Source organism: Mustela nigripes, chromosome X (assembly GCF_022355385.1).
Source record: "Mustela nigripes isolate SB6536 chromosome X, MUSNIG.SB6536, whole genome shotgun sequence".
NCBI classification, from domain to species: domain Eukaryota; kingdom Metazoa; phylum Chordata; class Mammalia; order Carnivora; family Mustelidae; genus Mustela; species Mustela nigripes.
This window is the reverse complement of record NC_081575.1, coordinates 80,270,058-80,288,266: the sequence shown is the minus strand read 5'-3', so window position 1 is coordinate 80,288,266 and position 18,209 is coordinate 80,270,058. Positions and strand designations below refer to the sequence as shown.

The 18,209-nt window shown below is 39.9% G+C and overlaps 1 protein-coding gene across 1 annotated transcript; it reads left to right on the top strand.

The window, feature by feature from the left end:
* The first annotated feature begins 12,943 nt into the window (after positions 1–12,943).
* Positions 12,944–17,944, top strand: BMP15 (bone morphogenetic protein 15). The gene is made up of 2 exons (XM_059385645.1): positions 12,944–13,292; positions 17,085–17,944. The coding sequence occupies exons 1-2, from the start codon at positions 12,965–12,967 to the stop codon at positions 17,942–17,944; spliced, it is 1,188 nt and encodes a 395-aa protein (XP_059241628.1). The 5' UTR covers positions 12,944–12,964.
* The last annotated feature ends 265 nt before the right edge of the window (positions 17,945–18,209 follow it).

Below are 18,209 nucleotides of genomic sequence, written 5' to 3'. Positions count from 1 at the left end.
TTCTTTATTTATGCCAAACTTGTTTTCTTTCAACTTTGGGGATACCCAGATTTTTTCCCCTCAGTCTTTATATTAGTATATTATTTCCTGGGATGTTCTTTTCCCAAATCTTTACCTGGTAAACCCCTACTTAGTTTTTATGTCTCAACATAAATGTCACTTTCTTAGATGTACCTTCCTGGACACATCTGATTAAGTTGGTCTTCCAACCTACCTTTATCTCCTGTTGGATTGTACTCCCAGTGTGGGCCATAATTTTCCTTCATAGTATTACAATACAATTTTAAATATTTTTTTCATTTTTGAGGTTCTACATAATGACTGTCTCCCCTGTTTGACTGTAAATTCCACAAAGACAAGAGCACTTACCTCACTCTTCTCTTTGGTGTACTCTACATTGAAAACTGACACATAGAAGGTAGTTAATGTATATTAATTTAGTGAATATATGAATGAGTAAATGAGCACAAGTCTTTTACAGATCATACATTTCTCTATTAAAGAGGAAGAACCTTCTGATTTGGGGGGCCTTCTTCAGGGTCTGATAAATGGATACTTAAAAAGATTGAGAACTGGGGACGCCTGGGTGGCTCAGTGGGTTAAACCTCTGCCTTCAGCTCAGGTCATGATTCCAGGGTCCTGGGATCGAGCCCCACATCGGGCTTTCTGCTCCGCGGGGAGCCTGCTTCCCCTCTCTCTGCCTGCCTCTTTGCCTACTTGTGATCTCTCTCCCTCTGTCAAATAAATAAATAAAATCTTATAAAAAAAAAAAAGATTGTCTTTGAAAACTCAGTGAACTTCTCAACAAACTTCCCAAACAATTTTACAATTATTTCCCAAGTTGGAGGTATTATACTTTTACTCTCTTTTTGCCCCAAGTCCTCTCCTTGGGATTTCCACAAGCTTTTCTTAAACCTGAGAAACGACAAAAAGAAAAACACCATAAAAATGTTCACTAGATTTTCCTGAGAATCCAGAAGATTTGCAGTCTGCTTAGAGATTTGGCCAAAGTTTTAGATTGCCATCAAGATTATGCAACCAGTGTATCTAGGGCTAATTCAGTCTCTCACAAGGCTACTTACTTTTTCAACTTTTAGTTTCGGTGTGAAATGGAACTGGATTCTCCTCATGGTCCAAATGAAGCAGTAAAACTCAGGGCCTAAGGTGGAAAAACTGAGACAAGAAATCCATACTTCAAAGCTTTCTGACCCACAGTGGTTGTGTCCCTGATTTGGTCTCCCAGGTCCATGGGGGCTTATGTACTGGTCTTTCTTAGAAGTCTTGCCAGAGTAGTAGGGGAAGCAAATGCTTGTTATGGACAATGAGGAGAAACATCAACCTGTGCATTTTCCTCCTGATGTCAGAAGTGAAAAGTAAGCCAAAGCATTTCTAGCCCTTAGACAGCAGAACAGTGTCAAGGATTTATTTGGAGACAGAAAGTGACCATTTAAAGAATAATACCTCATACATCACCATATTGGTCTCAAGGGCTTGGCTTAGGTCAAAGTACAAAATCTATTGCTTTTTATTGTCTTTTTTCATAAAATAGAGATTTTAATTTTTTCATTAGCTTTAGAGGCGGAATTTAGTGATTCATCAGTTGCATATAACACCAAGTGCTTATTACATTAAGTTCCCTCCTTAATGTTCATCACTCAACTATCTTTCCCCCACTGACCTCCCCTCCAGCAGTCCTCAGTTTGTTTCTCATAGTTAAGAGTCTCTTATGGTTTGTCTCCTTCTCTGTTTTTATTATTTTATTTTTCTTTCTCTTCCCCTATGATCATGTTTTGTTTCTTTTTTAAAGAAGGGAGTTGAGGGAATTTGGAAGGGGAGGTGAACCATGAGAGACTATGAACTCTGAAAAACAATCTGAGGGTTTTGAAGGGGTGGGGGGTGGAAGGTTGGGGGAACTAGGTGGTGGGTATTAGGGCACGGATTGCATGGAGCACTGGGTATGGTGCAAAAACAATGAATACTGTTACGCTGAAAAAAATTAATTAATTAAAAAAAGATTTTATTTATTTATGAGAGAGAGAGAGAGAGAGAGAAGTATAGTGGGGAGGGTCAGAGGGAGAAGTAGACTCCCTACTGAGTGGGAGCCTGATGCAGGGCCCAATCCTGGTACTCCAGGATCATGACCTGAGCTGAAGGCTGATGCCTAACTGACTAAGCCACCCAGGAGCCCTGTTTTGTTTCTTAAATTCCACACATGAGTGCAATCATATTTGTCCTTCTATGACTGACTTATTTTTTTAGCATAATACCCTCTAGTTCCACCCATTCTATTGAAAATGGCAAGATTTTGTTCTTTTTGATGGCTGAGTAATATTTCATTGTGTGTGTGTGTGTGTGTGTGTGTGTGTGTGTGTGTATATATACACACACACACAACTTCTTCTTCATCCATTCATCTGATGCCAAGTAATGTTGAGCATTTTTTCATGCATCTGTTGTCCATTTGTATGTCTTCTTTGGAGAAATGTATGTTCATGTCTTCTGCCCATTTCTTGACTGGATTTTTTGGGTTTTGGGTGTTAAATTTGAGAAGTTCTTGTTGATTTTGGATTCCAGCCTTTTATCTGATAAGACATTTGCAAATATCTTCTCCCCATTCTGTAGGTTGCCTTTTAGTTTTGTTGACTGTTTCCTTTGCTGTGCAAAACTTTTTATCTTGATGAAGCCCCAATTGTTCATTTTTGCTCTTGTTTCTCTTGCCTTTGGATACATGTATAGCAAAAAATTGCTGCAGCTGAGGTCAAAGAGGTTTCTCCCTGCATTCTCTTCTAGGATTTTGATGGACTCCTGTCTCATATTGAGGTCTTTCATCCATTTTCAGTATATTTTTGTGTATTGTGTAAGAAAGTGGTCTAGTTTCATTCTTCTGCATGTGGCTGTTCAATTTTCCCAACACTATTTGTTGAAGAGACTGTCTTTTTTCCATTGGATATTCTTTCCTGCTTTGTTGAAGATTAGTTGGCTATAGAGTTGAGGGTCCATTTCTCTGTTCTCTGTTCTGTTCCATTGATCTATGAGTCTGTTTTTGTGCCAGTCCCATAGTGTCTTGATGATTCCTGCTTTGTACAACATCTTGAAATCTGGAATTCTGATGCCCCCAGCTTTTGTTTTCTTTTTCAATATTCTTCTATTTGGAGTGTTTTCTGGTTCCATAGAAATTTTAGGATTGTTTGTTCTAGCTCTGTGAAAAATGTTGATGGTATTTTGATAGGGATTGCATTGGATGTGTAGACTGCTCTGGATAGCATAGACATTTTAATAATATTTTTTCTTCCAATCCATGAGCATGGAATGTTTTTTTCACTTCTTTGTATCTTCCTCAATTTTTTTCATAAGTATTCTATAGTTCAGAGTACAGATCCTTTATGTCTTTGGTTATGTTTATTCTTAGATATCTTACAGTTTTTGGTGTAATTGAAAAATAGCATCAATTTCTTGATTTCTCTTCCTTCTGCCTCACTGTTAGTGTACAGAAATGCAACTGACTTCTGTTCATTCATTTTATGTCCTGCCACTTTGCTAAATTCATGCAATGAATTCTAAATTCATGCTAAATTCTAGCAACTTTTTGGTGGACTCTTTTGGGTTTTCTACATAGAGTATCATGTCATCTGTGAAGAGTGAAAGTTTGACTTCTTCTTTGCCAATTAAATTTTTTTCCTTTAAACACCAAATTCTACACTGGTTTTTGTGACAAGGACACGGCTCATAGATCTGCACAGTGGGAGAATAGCTTCTGAGTCTTTGAAGAGGCTACTCTTTTTTTTTTTTTAAAGATTTTATTTATTTATTTGACAGAGAGAGATTACAAGTAGGCAGAGAGGCAGGCAGAGAGAGAGAGAGGAGAAAGCAGGCTCCCTGCCGAGCAGAGAGCCCGATGCGGGACTCGATCCCAGGACCCTGAGATCATGACCTGAGCCGAAGGCAGCGGCTTAACCCACTGAGCCACCCAGGCGCCCGAAGAGGCTACTCTTAAGCTCCTACTTTTTTGTCCCAAGTATCAGGATGTCTTCCTTGTACTAAGTTGTTCTGGCCCAGGATCCACTGGATCCACTTCTGGCCCAGGATCCAGGATTCACCTATGCCCAACCCCTGGGAAGCTGACGTCCAATAGAAAATGGTAGGATTTTTAGGGGAAAATAGTCTCCCTATCTCTAATGTGAGAAGGCAATTACCTACTTATTTGCTTTAGTATCAATTTATTTAAAGTTTTTATTTCAATTTCAGTTAGTTAACATACAATGTAATAATGTAATATTAGTTTCAGCTGTATAACACTTCCATACAACACCTGGTATTTATCACAAGTACACTCCTTAACCCCATCACCTATTAAACTCACCCCCCCCACCTCTGGTAACTAACATTTTGTTATCTATATTTAAGAGTCCTTATCTTGCTTTTCCTCTCTCTCTTTTTTCCCCTTTGTTCATATGTTTTGTTTCTTGAATTGCACATAAGTGAAATCATATGGTACCTGTCTTTCTCTGACTTATTTCACTTAGCATTATACTCTCTAGCTCTAACCATGTTGTAGCAAGTGGCAAAAATTCATCCTTTTTTTTATGGATGAGTAATATTCTATTATACACACACACACACATACACACATACACACACACATCTTCTTTATGCATTCATTATTGATGGACACCAGGCTGTTTACATAATTTACCTATTGTAGACAAAGCAGGAAAGAATATCTCATGGAAAAAAGATGGTCTCTTTAACAAATGGTTTTGGAGAAACTGGCGGCAAGCTGTAAAGGAATGAAACTGGGTCACTTTCTTACGCCATACACAAAAGTAAATTAAAAATGGGTGAAAACTTAAGTGTGGAACAGGAAAATATAAAAATCCTAGAAGAGAACACAGGCAATAACTTCTTTGACATTGGTCATGGCAACGTTTTTCTAGGTATGTCTCCTGAGGCAAGGGAAACAAAAGCAAAAGGAAACTATTAGGAGTACATTAAAAAAAAAGCCTCTGCAAAGCAAAGGAAACAGTCAACAAAACTAAAAGGCAACCTACAGAATGGGAGGAGATATTTGCAAATAACATATCTGATAAAGGGTTAGTATTCAAAAATCTATAAAGACCTTATCAAACTCAATACCCCAAAACCAAATAATTCAATTAAAAATGAGCAGGCATGTGTCTGTTTTTGTGCCAGTACCATGCTGTCTTGGTAATCACAGCTTTGTAACAAAACTTGAAATTGGGCAACGTGATGCCTCAGCTTTGTTTTTATTTTTCAACATTTCCTGGAAGGTTTGGGGTCTTTTCTGGTTCCATAAAAATTTTAGGATTGTTTATTCCAGCACTTTGAAAAATGCTGCTAGTATCTTGACTAGGATGGCATTGAAAATATAGATTACTCTGGGCAACATAGACATTTTAACAATGTTCATTCTTGTGATCCATGAGCATGGAATGTTTTTCCATTTTTTTGTGTCTTCTTCAATTTCTTTCGTGAGTGTTCTGTAATTCTTTCAGTATAGATCTTTACCAGTTTGGTTAGGTTTATTCCAAAGTATCTTATGGTTTCTGGTACTATTGTAAGTGGAATCTATTCTCTAATTGCCCTTTTTGCAGTTTCATTGTTAGTGTATAAGAAAGCAACTGATTTCTGTGCATTGATTTTGTATCCTGCCACATTACTGAATTGCTGTATGAGTTCTAGTAATTTGGGGGTGGAGTCTTTTGGGTTTTCCACATAAGGTATCATGTCACAAAAACAGATATATAGACCAGTGGAACAGAGTAGAGAGCCCAGATATGGACTCCCAACTCTATGGTCAAATAATCTTCAACAAAGTGGGAAAAAAAATCCAGTGGGGGAAAAAAAACAGTCTCTTCAAATACTGGGAAAATTGGACATGTATATATCTATGTATAGAAGAATGTATAGAATGTATAGAAGAATGGAATTTGACCATTCTCTTACACCATACACAAAGATAAACTCAAAATGGATGAAAGATCTCAACATGAAACAGGAATCCATCAAAATCCTAGAGGAGAACATAGGCAGTAACCTCTTTGACATCAGCCACAGCAACTTCTTTCAAGACATGTCTCCAAAGGCAATTGAAACAAAAGTGAAAATGAATTTTTGGGTCTTCATCAAGATAAAAAGCTTCTGCACAGGAAAGGAAACAGTCAACAAAACAAAGAGGCAACCCACGGAATAGGAGAAGATATTCACAAATAATACATAGACAAAGGGCTGATATCCAAGATCTTTAAAAGAACTCCTCAAACTCAACACTCAAAAACCAGATAATTACATTAAAAAATGGGCAGAAGACATGAATAGACACTTCTCCAATGAAGACATACAAATGGCTAGCAACACATGAAAAAATGTCATCATCATCAGCCATCAGGGAAATTCAAATCAAAACCACATTGAGATACCACCTTACACCTGTTAGAATGGTAAAGATTAATAAGGCAGAAAACAACAAATGTTAGAGAGGAGGTGGAGAAAGGGAACCTTCTTCCACTGTTGGTGGGAATGCAAGTTGGTGCAGCCACTTTGGAAAACAGTGTGGAGATTCCTTAAGAAATTAAAAATAGAGCTTCCCTATGACCCTGCAATTGCACTACTGGGTATTTACCCCAAAGATACAGATGTGGTGAAAAGAAGGACCATCTGTATCCCAATGTTCATAACAGGAATGTCCACAATAGCTAAACTGTGGGAAGAGCTGAGATATCCTTCAACAGATGAATGGATAAAGAAGATGTGGTTCATATATACAATGGAATATTACTCAGCCATCAGAAAGGATGAATACCCAACTTTTCCATCAACATGGATGGGACTGGAGGAGATTATGCTTAGTGAAATAAGTCAAGCAGAGGAAGCCAATTATCATGGTTTCACTTACTTGTGGAAAATGAAGAATAACATGGAGGACTTTAGGAGAAGGAAAAGGACACTGAATTAGGGGAAATCAGAAGGGGAGATGAACCATGAGAGACTGTGGACTCTGAGAAACAAACTGAGACTTTCAGTGGGGAGGGGGGTGGGAGGATAGGTGAGCCTGGTGGTGGGTATTAAGGAAGGCATGTATGAAGCACTAGGTATTGTACATAAACAATGAATCTTGGAACACTGCATCAAAAACTAATGATGTATTTTATGGCAACTAAAAAAAAATAGCACAATAAAATTTTTTTTTAAATGGGCTGACATGAATAAACATTTTTCCAAAGAAGTCATATAGATGGCCAATAGACACATGAAAAGATGCTCAACATCACTCATCATAAGAGAAATGCAAATCAAAACTACAAGGAGATATCACTTCACACTGGTTAGAATGGCTAAAATTAACAACACAGGAAACAGCAAGTATAGGCAAGGATGTGGAGAAAGGGGAACCCTCTTATACTGTTGGTTGGAATGCAAACTGGTGTAGTCATCTGGAAAACAGTATTATGGGGTTTCCTCAAAAAGTTAAAAATAGAACTACCCTATGATCCAACAATAGTACTACTATGTATTTACCCAAAGAACACAAAAATACTAATTCAAAAGTATACATGCACCTCATTGTTTATAACGTCATTTTCAATAATTGCTTTAGCATCACATTTTGATAGTACAAGTGATTACTAGGACCAGAGGGAGGTCAGTCAGAGAATGGTCACTGATTTACTGGTGACATAGTGTTGTGTCCATAAATGACTGAAAACTCCCAAAGGCTACACCAGCTAATGCTATCTCTGAGGCCAAAAAGATTTTCAGAGTATATTGTGCTTAGCTGTTGTTTAGTTCTTGTTTGTGAACCTGGTTAAAAGGTAACATAATATTCTGGTTGCCTACAGATGATATGGTTTATAACCAATGATAAGAGTTAAAGTTCTATACACCTTATGCTAAGGTTTAGAAGGTTATACTTCAGATTACTGTCCACAGAGATTCTCTCTTAGACATTCCCTGAAGACCAAAGATCATAGGAACACCACTGGGAGCTCTTATAGAGATCATTTAGATAGAAGCTTCCCTATCCCTGCACCAAAAACCAAGTTCTGGAGACCCAGAGTAGGAAGCCAAGCCTTAAGGTATGGTAGATGGTAAGTAGAGTCCTCAAAGGTAGATAAAAGCCCTGGACTTGGAGTCAGGAGGTTTGAATGCAAATCTGCCTTTCATTATAGCTGTGAGATCCAGGTTGAATCATTTAACTGCTCTGAACTTCAGTTTCTCTTTCTGTAAAACAGAAAGTTGTAATTAATGAAATAACAAATGCAGAAAGGATCCAGTAGAGACTCACTATGTAAGGCTTGTATCTGAATGTGTTCCTTGTAACTACTTCCTAACTCTTCCTACATATACCATGGAAGGGAGGACACTGTTCCTTGGGTCCTGCTTTAAGGAATCTTTCAAGTTGCCTTCAATCCATCCTTCTAAAAATTTGGGGGGCAATATTTGAAAAATTCTGAACTGATCCTGAAATGTCATATGTTCTTTTCTCCACCTACAAAAATCCTACTCATAACTCAGGACCTAATCGAAATCATTCTCATTGCAAATAATTAAATGCTCTCTAGATACAATCTAGGGACTCAGGGAACTTCCTCAAGGAAGTGATATTTGGGCTGCGATATGAAGGTTGAGTGGGAGTACCCCAGGGAATGAGGGGGAGAAAGCATTCTGAACAAAGGAGACAGTATATATAAAGGCCTTGAAGCAGAGGTAGCATGGTCTGTTGGAAACACTGAAAGATAACCAGAAAGCCATCGTGTGGCTAAAGCACAGAGAAGGCCAAAACCCTTACAAATAGGGCAGTCTCAAATAGCTGTGCAGTTAATGTTCTACATAAAGTGCCTTGTTAACGGAGCTAAAATCCAGCCCATGCTCTGCTTGCTAAGCCATAGAGCTGTGTCCATCCAGAAACTATCTTTTTTTGATTTGTGAATTCTTGTTTTAAATGTCAGAAAGATGCAGAAAAGGTAGCAGCAGTCCCTACAAGGCCATGAATGTTCTGGCTCGTACTATCATACCATCCTTACCTGGAATTATTTCCCTCATTCTCTCCCAGTGTTCTGGCTTAACAGTTCTTCTGCATCCTCAGGACCTTTGCACATGTTTTCCTTGATATACTGGGTTCCACTATCATACACTCATACACAATGCTTGGTACACTGTTGAGGTTTGATGAGTTTGTTTTAGTGTATGGTCCACGACCCAAAGCTGATTTGGCTACCTTTGAGTTTTGGTCTGAATGAATTACAATTGAGTTTGAACTTCCCTGGTCTTCAGGCTGGGGAGGGTGGTGCAATTCCATTTGCAAGTGGTGTGAACAGTGACTCTTGGTACCCATGCATGGGAAAGCAGGTCCTTCCTTTTTCTGGGGCTTCTGGCATCTTTAGGGGTGGAGAGAGTCACAAGGACTTCTTAACATAGGTAATCGTGATTTTTTTTTTTTTTCAAAAAGAGTTGAAAGCACAGAAACAAGTTGTTTAAGACTTTCTTCTACCACCAAACTCAGGTTAGCTCCAACCACAAGGCTAGAAAGACTGTTGGTGCCCTCTTCTGGGCATTTGGGGCAGTAGCATACATTGAGCACACCGGGCGGGGGGGCCGGGGCATTTCCAAGAAATAATCATGTCAAGTTCTTTCAATTTGCTGGTAAGAATAGAGTTGATTTTTGGATCTTTTTCTGAAATAAGAAATTGAATCTTTTTCGGAAAATAGGAAAGCTGACTTATTCAATCAGGCAAGTCTCCTGAAGCTCTGGTGGATAGAGAAATGGAATAAAAATTCAGCTGAACTTTTTTAGAAGGATGCTGAGCAGACATTTCCTTTGGTCAGGAACACTTTACATATACTTCAAAATCATAGGATATTATGATAAAATTTACCACTTATTTAAGATTATCTATGTGCTAGATACTTTCTATACATTGTCTCATTTAAATCTCACTACAATCCTAGAAGGTAAAGAGTATCTCCAACTTACAGTTAAGAAAGCTGAAGTTTAGAGAGGTTAAGCAATGGACAAAAAATGGAAGAACCAGAATTTCAAACACAAATCATGTTCTTTCCAGTGTAATATGTTGTCTCTTTTTATTTCTTTTGGCCCTGTATCTACATTACACTACTAAAAGATGTCAGAAAAATGTTCTTGACAGATGTAATCCCAGTGCAATACCACTGAAGCACTTAAGAAAATTGTACCCCAAACCCTTACATGGACCCTTTTCCAGTTGTCCTGACCATTTGTTTTATTTAGTTATGTTGTATAAAAAAGGTAGGAAGTTTAAAGTTGTAACAGACAGAGGTCAAGAGCCAAAGGGAATGTTTGGGAGGCGGAGAAGGGGGTAAGAGAGAAAGAAGGAGTTGTACAGACATGGAGAACAGAGAGGCTTTTTGACTGCCTCTCTATTGCTCATAAAGCCAAAACTAGCCCATCAGGGTGAACCCTGCTTTCTGGAGAGAAAAACTTGCATCAAATGTAAAATAATTGACCTCTGTCTAATACTTTGTGCCAGGCACTGTTTTAAGTGACTTACATGTATTAACTCATTTACTCCTAAAAAAAAAAAAAACTTACGAGGCAAATCTTATCATTAATCACATTTTACATATTTGAAAATTAAACCAAAGAAGTGGCTATGATCACATGAGGAAACTGAGACACAGAGTTGAATACCTTGCCCAAGGTCAAGTTAATAAGTGATGGAATTTAAACTTAGGATACTGGCTCCAGAGCCATGTTCTTACCCATCATTATATATTACCCCTCTCAATATGTTGTAAGGATAAGCATTATTTTAGGAAATATTTACTTTGGGTATATATTGAGTGTGTGAGTGTGTGCGCTAATATTTGTGTTGGGTTGCAATGTAAAATATATTTATTTCTGTGAGTCACAGACAAAAGTGTCTAAAACCTACTGCTCTAGCAATAGTATTGCTGAATTATACATCTTCAGTCTCTAGGCTGAAGGATAACGCTAAATTACTCTCTAAAACAATTTTACCAAATCAGATTCCCACAAACAGTGTGAGAGTAACCTGTGTTCTATATCCTCACCTGAACTTAATAGTGTCAGGCTTTTAATATGCTGCCAATCCAAACGGTGTGAAATCATATCTTATGTGGTTTTAAATTGTATCTTTCTGATTTCTATTACATATTTTCATATATTTTGAGTATTCAGATTTTGCCCTTAAAGAACCATCTGTTTATATCTTTTACTTGTATATTATGGCATGCAATACAAATGTATACAATACAACATACAACAACAGCAACTCTTTGAAGGAGCCAGCAGTACAGATGAAGAAACTCAGGCTGGCAGAAACCTTGCTTAAGGTCACTCAGCTAATGCGTTATTGAGTTGGCATTTGAGTCCAGACCCAGGGGACCTGTTAGCCTATGGCTTTTGTTTTATAATACATGCCAGGGACCAAGCCATGCTCGTAAAAACAGAAGAAGGGAACAAATAAGATCAAGCATATAACAATATGCCATGTGTCTAATTAGGTTTTGTGTAATTAACGTGGCTTATTTCTTTGTGTCTTCACGAAAACTTGTGAGATAAAACATGTTATCCTCATTTTACAGGTAAGGAGACTGAGGCTCAGGGAAAGGAAAGATTTGCATTGGAGAAGTTAAATTATAGCTAAGAAGAGGCAGAATCACAATTCAAACACAGGTCTGTGTGATTCCAAAGTCCATGCCGGTTTACAATAGTGCCTGTCCATAGATATTCTTGGTATGAGGTAAAGGCCTCCCACAAATCATGTCTGCCTCATTTCCTAGAGCCATGTTTTGACCTCCTGCTTCACCTTCTTCTTAGAGCCCTAACGAACTGCTTCTATTTGGAGATGGCCAGGACCACACCTACCTTTTTTGTTTCTTTTTTTGTAGAATCCTGGTCTGAGGCAGCCTTAACTAACTGGCCCAGCCCACGGCCTCCCATTAACTAGTCAAATGAGATGAGTTCCCAGCCAACTTCCACCGATTCATCTTCTACTGCCTCCAGACTTCTCTGAGAAAGCCCACTCAGGATCTCAACACCTTCCATGGTAAAACAGAAATTCTTAATCAGAACTGTCAAACTTGACTGCACATTAAAACCACCTGCAGAAGTTAAAAAAAGCCTTGATGCCCTAGTAAAAGCCCAGACCTGTTACATCAGAATCTCTGAGGACAATTCCCAGGCATCCATAATAGCTAATCATCCCCAGATGATTATAATGTATAGCCAAGATTGAGAACCACTGTTAAAGCATCTTCTTCAAGTTCCAGTAGCCATACTCACGGTGGTTTCCACATTTTAGTGTTCATTGAAACTTCTTGGAGTATTTGTTACGATTCAGATTTGTGGACCTCACCTTTAGAAAGTCCATGTTTTGGTTTGGACCCAAGAGTCTGCATTCTTAACAATCACCCCAGATAGTTTCACTGCAAGTCAATAGCTGATCACATTCTGGGAAATGCTGCACTAAGAGAAGGGCTACATGGAAGTGGGATGGAAGTAAAAGGTCTCTGGCCCTTTAAGGACTAATTAAGAAACTACCTTTAAAGCTATGGAGCACAGCAAGCAAGGGCTGCTTTTTCTCATCCTAGTGGATAAGGTAAGGGAGCAGGTCCTGGAATGGACCTCTCCTTTAAGGATACCTCAGCATCTGAGTAAGTGTTATCTTGTTCCTAACCCTGAAGAGCAAGAAGGATATGCTGTGTTGCTCCACCTGTTGTTTCCGTTTGTTTTGGTGTGAAGAGGCCAAGTTAAGAGACCTCCTTTTGTCCAGAAGATTCTCCCAGAGGAATTGATATAGGGCTTGCCTGCTTGCCTTTCATTTTTTCTTGCCCTGTCTTTTGTGGTTGTGGAGCCATATGCAGTTACCTATGTGAAAGGAAAGGCTCAGAGTGACACCCTTTGGGTTTGGGCTGGAGCGTCTTGCTGAATACCACACGTTTCAAGATGGTCCTCCTCAGCATCCTTAGAATTCTTCTTTGGGGACTGTTGTTGCTTTTTATGGAACACAGGGTCCAAATGGCAAAGGTAGGGCAGCCCTCTATTGCCTTCATGGCTGATGCCCCTTCCTTGCCCCTGATTCGGGAGCTGCTAGAAGAAGCTCCGGGCCAGCAGCAGAGGAAGCCCCAGGTCCTCGGGCACCCTTTGCGGTACATGCTGGAGTTGTACCAGCGTTCAGCTGATGCACGTGGGCACCCTAGGGAGAACCGCACCATTGGGGCCACCATGGTGAGGCTGGTGAGACCCTTGGCCAATGTAGCAAGGCCTCTCAGAGGTGAGTTATCATACCATACTGTCCTGTCGGGAAGAGAAGTGGGGGAAAAAGAGTGTAGAGAAAGGGAACCTGTGAGTTTATTGTCAGGCTTCATTACCTAGTGGGTGAGTTGTTTGCTCAGGCTTGGATTTCAAATGATGGAAAAGTTGGAAGAAGATGGCTCCAAGGCTATTTCCCTTTAGCGTCCCAATTTGAGAACAGATTGCCTTGGGACCTACCTGAGGAATCTCTCCCAGGCCTCAGGAAAACTGAATGATGTGTCAGCTCCTGTCTTTCTAAGAAAGTCTTATTGCTTGTTATGTCACTGAAAACTATAATTGAGAAACACTCATATGCATTCTCGTTGGGGGAGCCTCTTTATGTGTGGTTGTATTCTTATAAGGCAAAGAGCACAGGATGCTGAATTGGGGAAATTTGCGAGAATAGACAGAAACAAATTAATATCAGAAGTTCTGTATACCTGGTTCGGTGAACATCTGCTATTGTATATAATCCTTAAGGACGACGACTACCATTAGCTCTCATGGAGCAATTAACCTAATTTTAAAAGAGAAAACTAAAGCACAGAAGTCAAATAACTTGCAACATTCACATAGACAGTGGGTGGCAGAGACAGTATTAGAGAGATTAAGTCTGTCTGATTCTGAAGTTTCCATAACTTCTCAAGTGTTTAGATATAGTATGTTGATATCCTTGTATACCAAGCAGTTTTTCTATGGTCTATATTGCTAGTTTGGTACTAGCAATTGCTAGTATTGTCCATATTGCTAGTTTGGTACTAAAGGTATTTTAGGATTTTCTTTGTTTCCATCGTGCTTGATTTTAAAAAAGTTCTCATTAGATACTGATTCAGAAAACCAGTAGGCTTCTGAAGTACAGGGCTTTCTAGGGAATGCAGAAAGTCATCAACTTCAAGGAAATCTTGGGAACCTGGTGAGATTAATTTTGGGTCTTTGCTAGTTTATACTCTCTCTCTTAAATGAAACAACCAATATTCCCCTAGCTAACCTTTATGTGAGTTTACTATGTGCCAGGCATTGGGAAAAATACCTCACAAACATCTTCCTTAATCCTCACCACTAGCATAGGAGGTAGGTACTATTAACATAATCATTTTGTAGGTGAAGAAATTGAGGCTCAGAGTAACTTACTCAATCTAACACAGCTAGTAATTGGTAGAGCTGGGTGTCAAACCCAGGTTTTCAAGCTCCAGAGCCAGTGCTCTTAATCATCCTGCTGTGCTGACTCAACAGATTTTAATTGCGCACCAGGCACAGTGTTTGGGTTAGGTCTGAAGTGGCAAATAATGGTTCCCCTGACCTCTAGAAGCTCCCATTAAGGTATAATGGACAGATAGGTAATGGTGTTAGAGCATGACCAATGACAAGGATAAGCAGTAGGGCTCCCAGGACATGAAAGAAGAAACAGGTCACTGTTTAAAGCCAGCGAAGGGAAGCAGGGAGGTAATGAAAGACTTCATTGAAGAGCTAATATTTGAGCTGGACCCTGAGGAAGGAGTAAGGAGACTATGTGTAGAGGCAGAGACAGGCATTCTGACTGAGGAAAGGGAAAATAGCTTGGGGTTAGTGGAGAGTCACTCAACAAATATTTAACACCTACTGAGAGCTAGGCACTATTTTAGGTGCTGGCATACAGATATGATCAAGACAGGCATGGTTTTCATGGATGAGACAGGTAAGTAAAAGCAGATAATTGTGAATCGTGGTAAGTGCTATCAAATAATGAAATTGATTTTGAGAGAGAATAACAGATCCTTCCTTTACGTGGGATTGTCAGAGAATGCGTCTTTGAAGAGGTGACCTTTGAGTTGAGACCTGTAAGATAAGTAACTAGGCATGAGAAGAATAGAGAAAAGCCTGATTTAGGCAGAGGGAACTATGGGTACTATGGCCTAGAGGGTGGAAACAAGCTTGTCTGACTTGAAGATTAGAAGGAAGATCAGTATGGCTGAAGTGTATTGAGCATTGTGAAGAGTGGCGGGAAATGAGGCTGATGAGAGGCAGAGACTTACAGGCCATTGTAAGGAATCTGGCTTTCGTTCTGCGTGCAGTAGAAAGCTGCGCATTATTCGCACAGTTTGTAGAGATGATAAGGGGCTAGAAAGGAGGATGCCTAGAATCCCGTCCCGGTCTTGGTCTGACTGTTGAACATACTGGCATCTAGGACTCTGGAAAGGATCCAGAAATGGATGACAAGAGTACAGGGACAAATCTCTCCATTAGGAGATGACCCGGCTGAATTGAACTTGCCTGGAGAGCTATGCCAGGTTCAATCACACAGGATGTGTGAGTCAGCCATTTCCCTGAAAAATTCTGAGCAGACCCTTCCTGGCTCGGATCCTTAGCCACTCCACCCTGCTTCAGGAAATATGTGATGTCAAGGTCTGAAAGGAAAGGGCAGTTCCTCACCAGACAGTCGGCTAGAGGTTGGGTTGGGCTCTTTCTCAGGCAGGGTGGGGCAGGTATATGGGTGGGCCTCTTGGAAAGAAGATTATAGGATGGGAGTGTAGAGTAACTGGAGAAAGCAAATACAAGTTTGGCTTGGGCTCTGTGTGAATGATGTCCAGTGACCCAAACTTGAGGGTGTGTTTAGCATAAGTTGAATCTGAGCTATGAAAAAAATCCTGATGACTCAAGATATTAAAGCACTTCTACATTGACCAGTCCAGGCCTACTGAAAAATCCAAGCTTGTGTATTCAGTGAAGGAGGAAGGTTAGGTAAATAATATGTATATTAACATGCAAATGTTTATCAGTAAGATGTTTGAAGATAAAAGCAGCCATTTTCTTGCAATGCCTGTTTTTTGTTATCTTTGCTCTGGACCTTTTTTCCAGGAGAGGGTGCAGAAATTCAGAGCACTGTGGGCCCAGCTCTCCAACCTTTTGGCCACTGGGTGTCAGCATTACAGTCTGGATTAATCCCCAAGAGGCTTTCAGCTTCTGGTAGACTTCTTAGCAAGCAAAATATTTATCTGAACAAGGCCTTGGTGAAAATGGTATTTAGGGGCTTGGTGGTACAATGAATGCACATGAATAATCATTTCCAGTAAGAAATGAACAAGGAGAAACTGAGAGTTAAGGGGAAAATGGTTTAAGAAGGAACAGCTGCTCAAGAAGCAATTCTTAATGTAGAAGGTGGAAATGGCAAAACAGCTGCCCCCACTAGGGAAAAATAGACAAAATTATTTTGTGGCATCGTGGTCCCAGATTTGAAGTGATGGCAGGCCATAGATAGCCCCCAATATTGGGCTGTTACCTCAAAGTTTCATCTGTATAATGATATGACAGGACAACTCATTCTTAATTCATGCATGTCTCAACAATTCTCTTAATTGATCACTTTTAATAGTCAACTAATACTGATCTTCTTCCATACACACAAAATAATTCCATATTTGGGTTTTCTTTCTCTCATCCTCTGTTGTGAGTGATCTAAAAATGGAACACAATATCTTTTTAAGGGAAACCTACTTGGGCTCAAATCTTGATTCTACCATATTCTGGCTTTGTATGTACTCTGGCATAACTTCTCTGAGCCTCAATTTCTTTGTCTGCAAAATGGTGATAATTACTATCTCATAAGGCTTCAGATTAAAGGGCTAATGCTTTAAAACATCTAATAGTAAATGCTTGACAAATGATAGTGATTATTATGGTCTTGCTTTATTTTAAGGGCTGCTTACAGCTGTTAGTTTGTATTGAGCGGAGTCGTGAGGGAGATTCAGGCTCCAGGTAAGAAGCTAATCCTCTGCTCTTGTCCCCTCCTGTGTAGGCCCCTGGCATATAAAGACTCTGGATTTTCCTTTGAGACCAAACCGAGTAGCATACCAGCTAGTCAGAGCCATTGTGGTTTACCGCCATGAACTCCACCGAGCTCATTTCCATCTCTTCTGCCACATGCAACCCTGGCTCCAGAAAAGCCAAACCAATCACTTCCCTTCTTCAGGAAGAGGTTTCTCAAAGCCTTCATTTCTGTCCAAAGCTTGGACTGAAGTGGATATCACACAACATGTTCACCAAAGGCTCTGGAATCCCAAAGGACGCAGGGTTCTACGACTCCGCTTCATGTGCCAGCATCAAAAAGGTAGTGAGATTCTTGAACTTCAGTGGCGTGGCACTTCATCCTTGGACACTGCCTTTTTGTTACTCTATTTCAATGACACTCATGAGAGTGTTCAGAAGGCCAAACTTCACCCCAGAGGCCTGGAGAAATTCATGGAAAGGGACTCTTCTCTTCTCTTGCGGAGGGCCCGCCAAGCAGACAGTATCATATCTAGGGTCCCTGGCCTCTCTGGGGAACATGATAGGCCTCAAGGTAAAAAGTGTTCCCTCCAACCTTTCCAGGTCAGCTTCCACCAGCTGGGCTGGGATCACTGGATTATTGCTCCCTACCTATATACCCCAAACTACTGTAAAGGATCTTGCCCTCGAGTACTACACTATGGTCTCAATTCCCCCAATCATGCCATCATCCAGAACCTTGTCAATGAGCTGGTGGACCAGAGTGTCCCTCAGCCCTCCTGTATTCCTAATAAGTATGTTCCCATTAGCATCCTTTTGGTTGAGGCAAATGGGAGTATCTTGTACAAGGAGTATGAGGATATGATTGCCCAGTCCTGTACATGTAGGTGATAGCAAAAGTAAATCTAGCTCAGGTTCTGAGAAATTGGAAGAATATTTAACATAACAAAACAAATATCAGTGTTAAAGCTGCAAGTGTTCTACCTGTGGTCATCTACCAATTCTTTGGGTTCCATTCCTTGCCCTAAGTGTTACTTAAGTCTCTTCTCCCCATGTATGAGGTCCTCACTTTATACAAACAGTTCTGATACCAAACATTAGTACAGTTTGACCGCTAGTCAGAGCCCTTAAAGATGTTCTTTTGGAGATCCCCAGC

Excerpts from the sequence above, each read along its gene's own strand:
- BMP15 (XM_059385645.1), top strand. The coding sequence starts at position 12,965 with ATGGTCCTCCTCAGCATCCTTAGAATTCTTCTTTGGGGACTGTTGTTG. Across the intron at positions 13,293-17,084 it reads TGTAGCAAGGCCTCTCAGAG|GCCCCTGGCATATAAAGACT; the intron begins GTGAGTTATCAT and ends CCTCCTGTGTAG.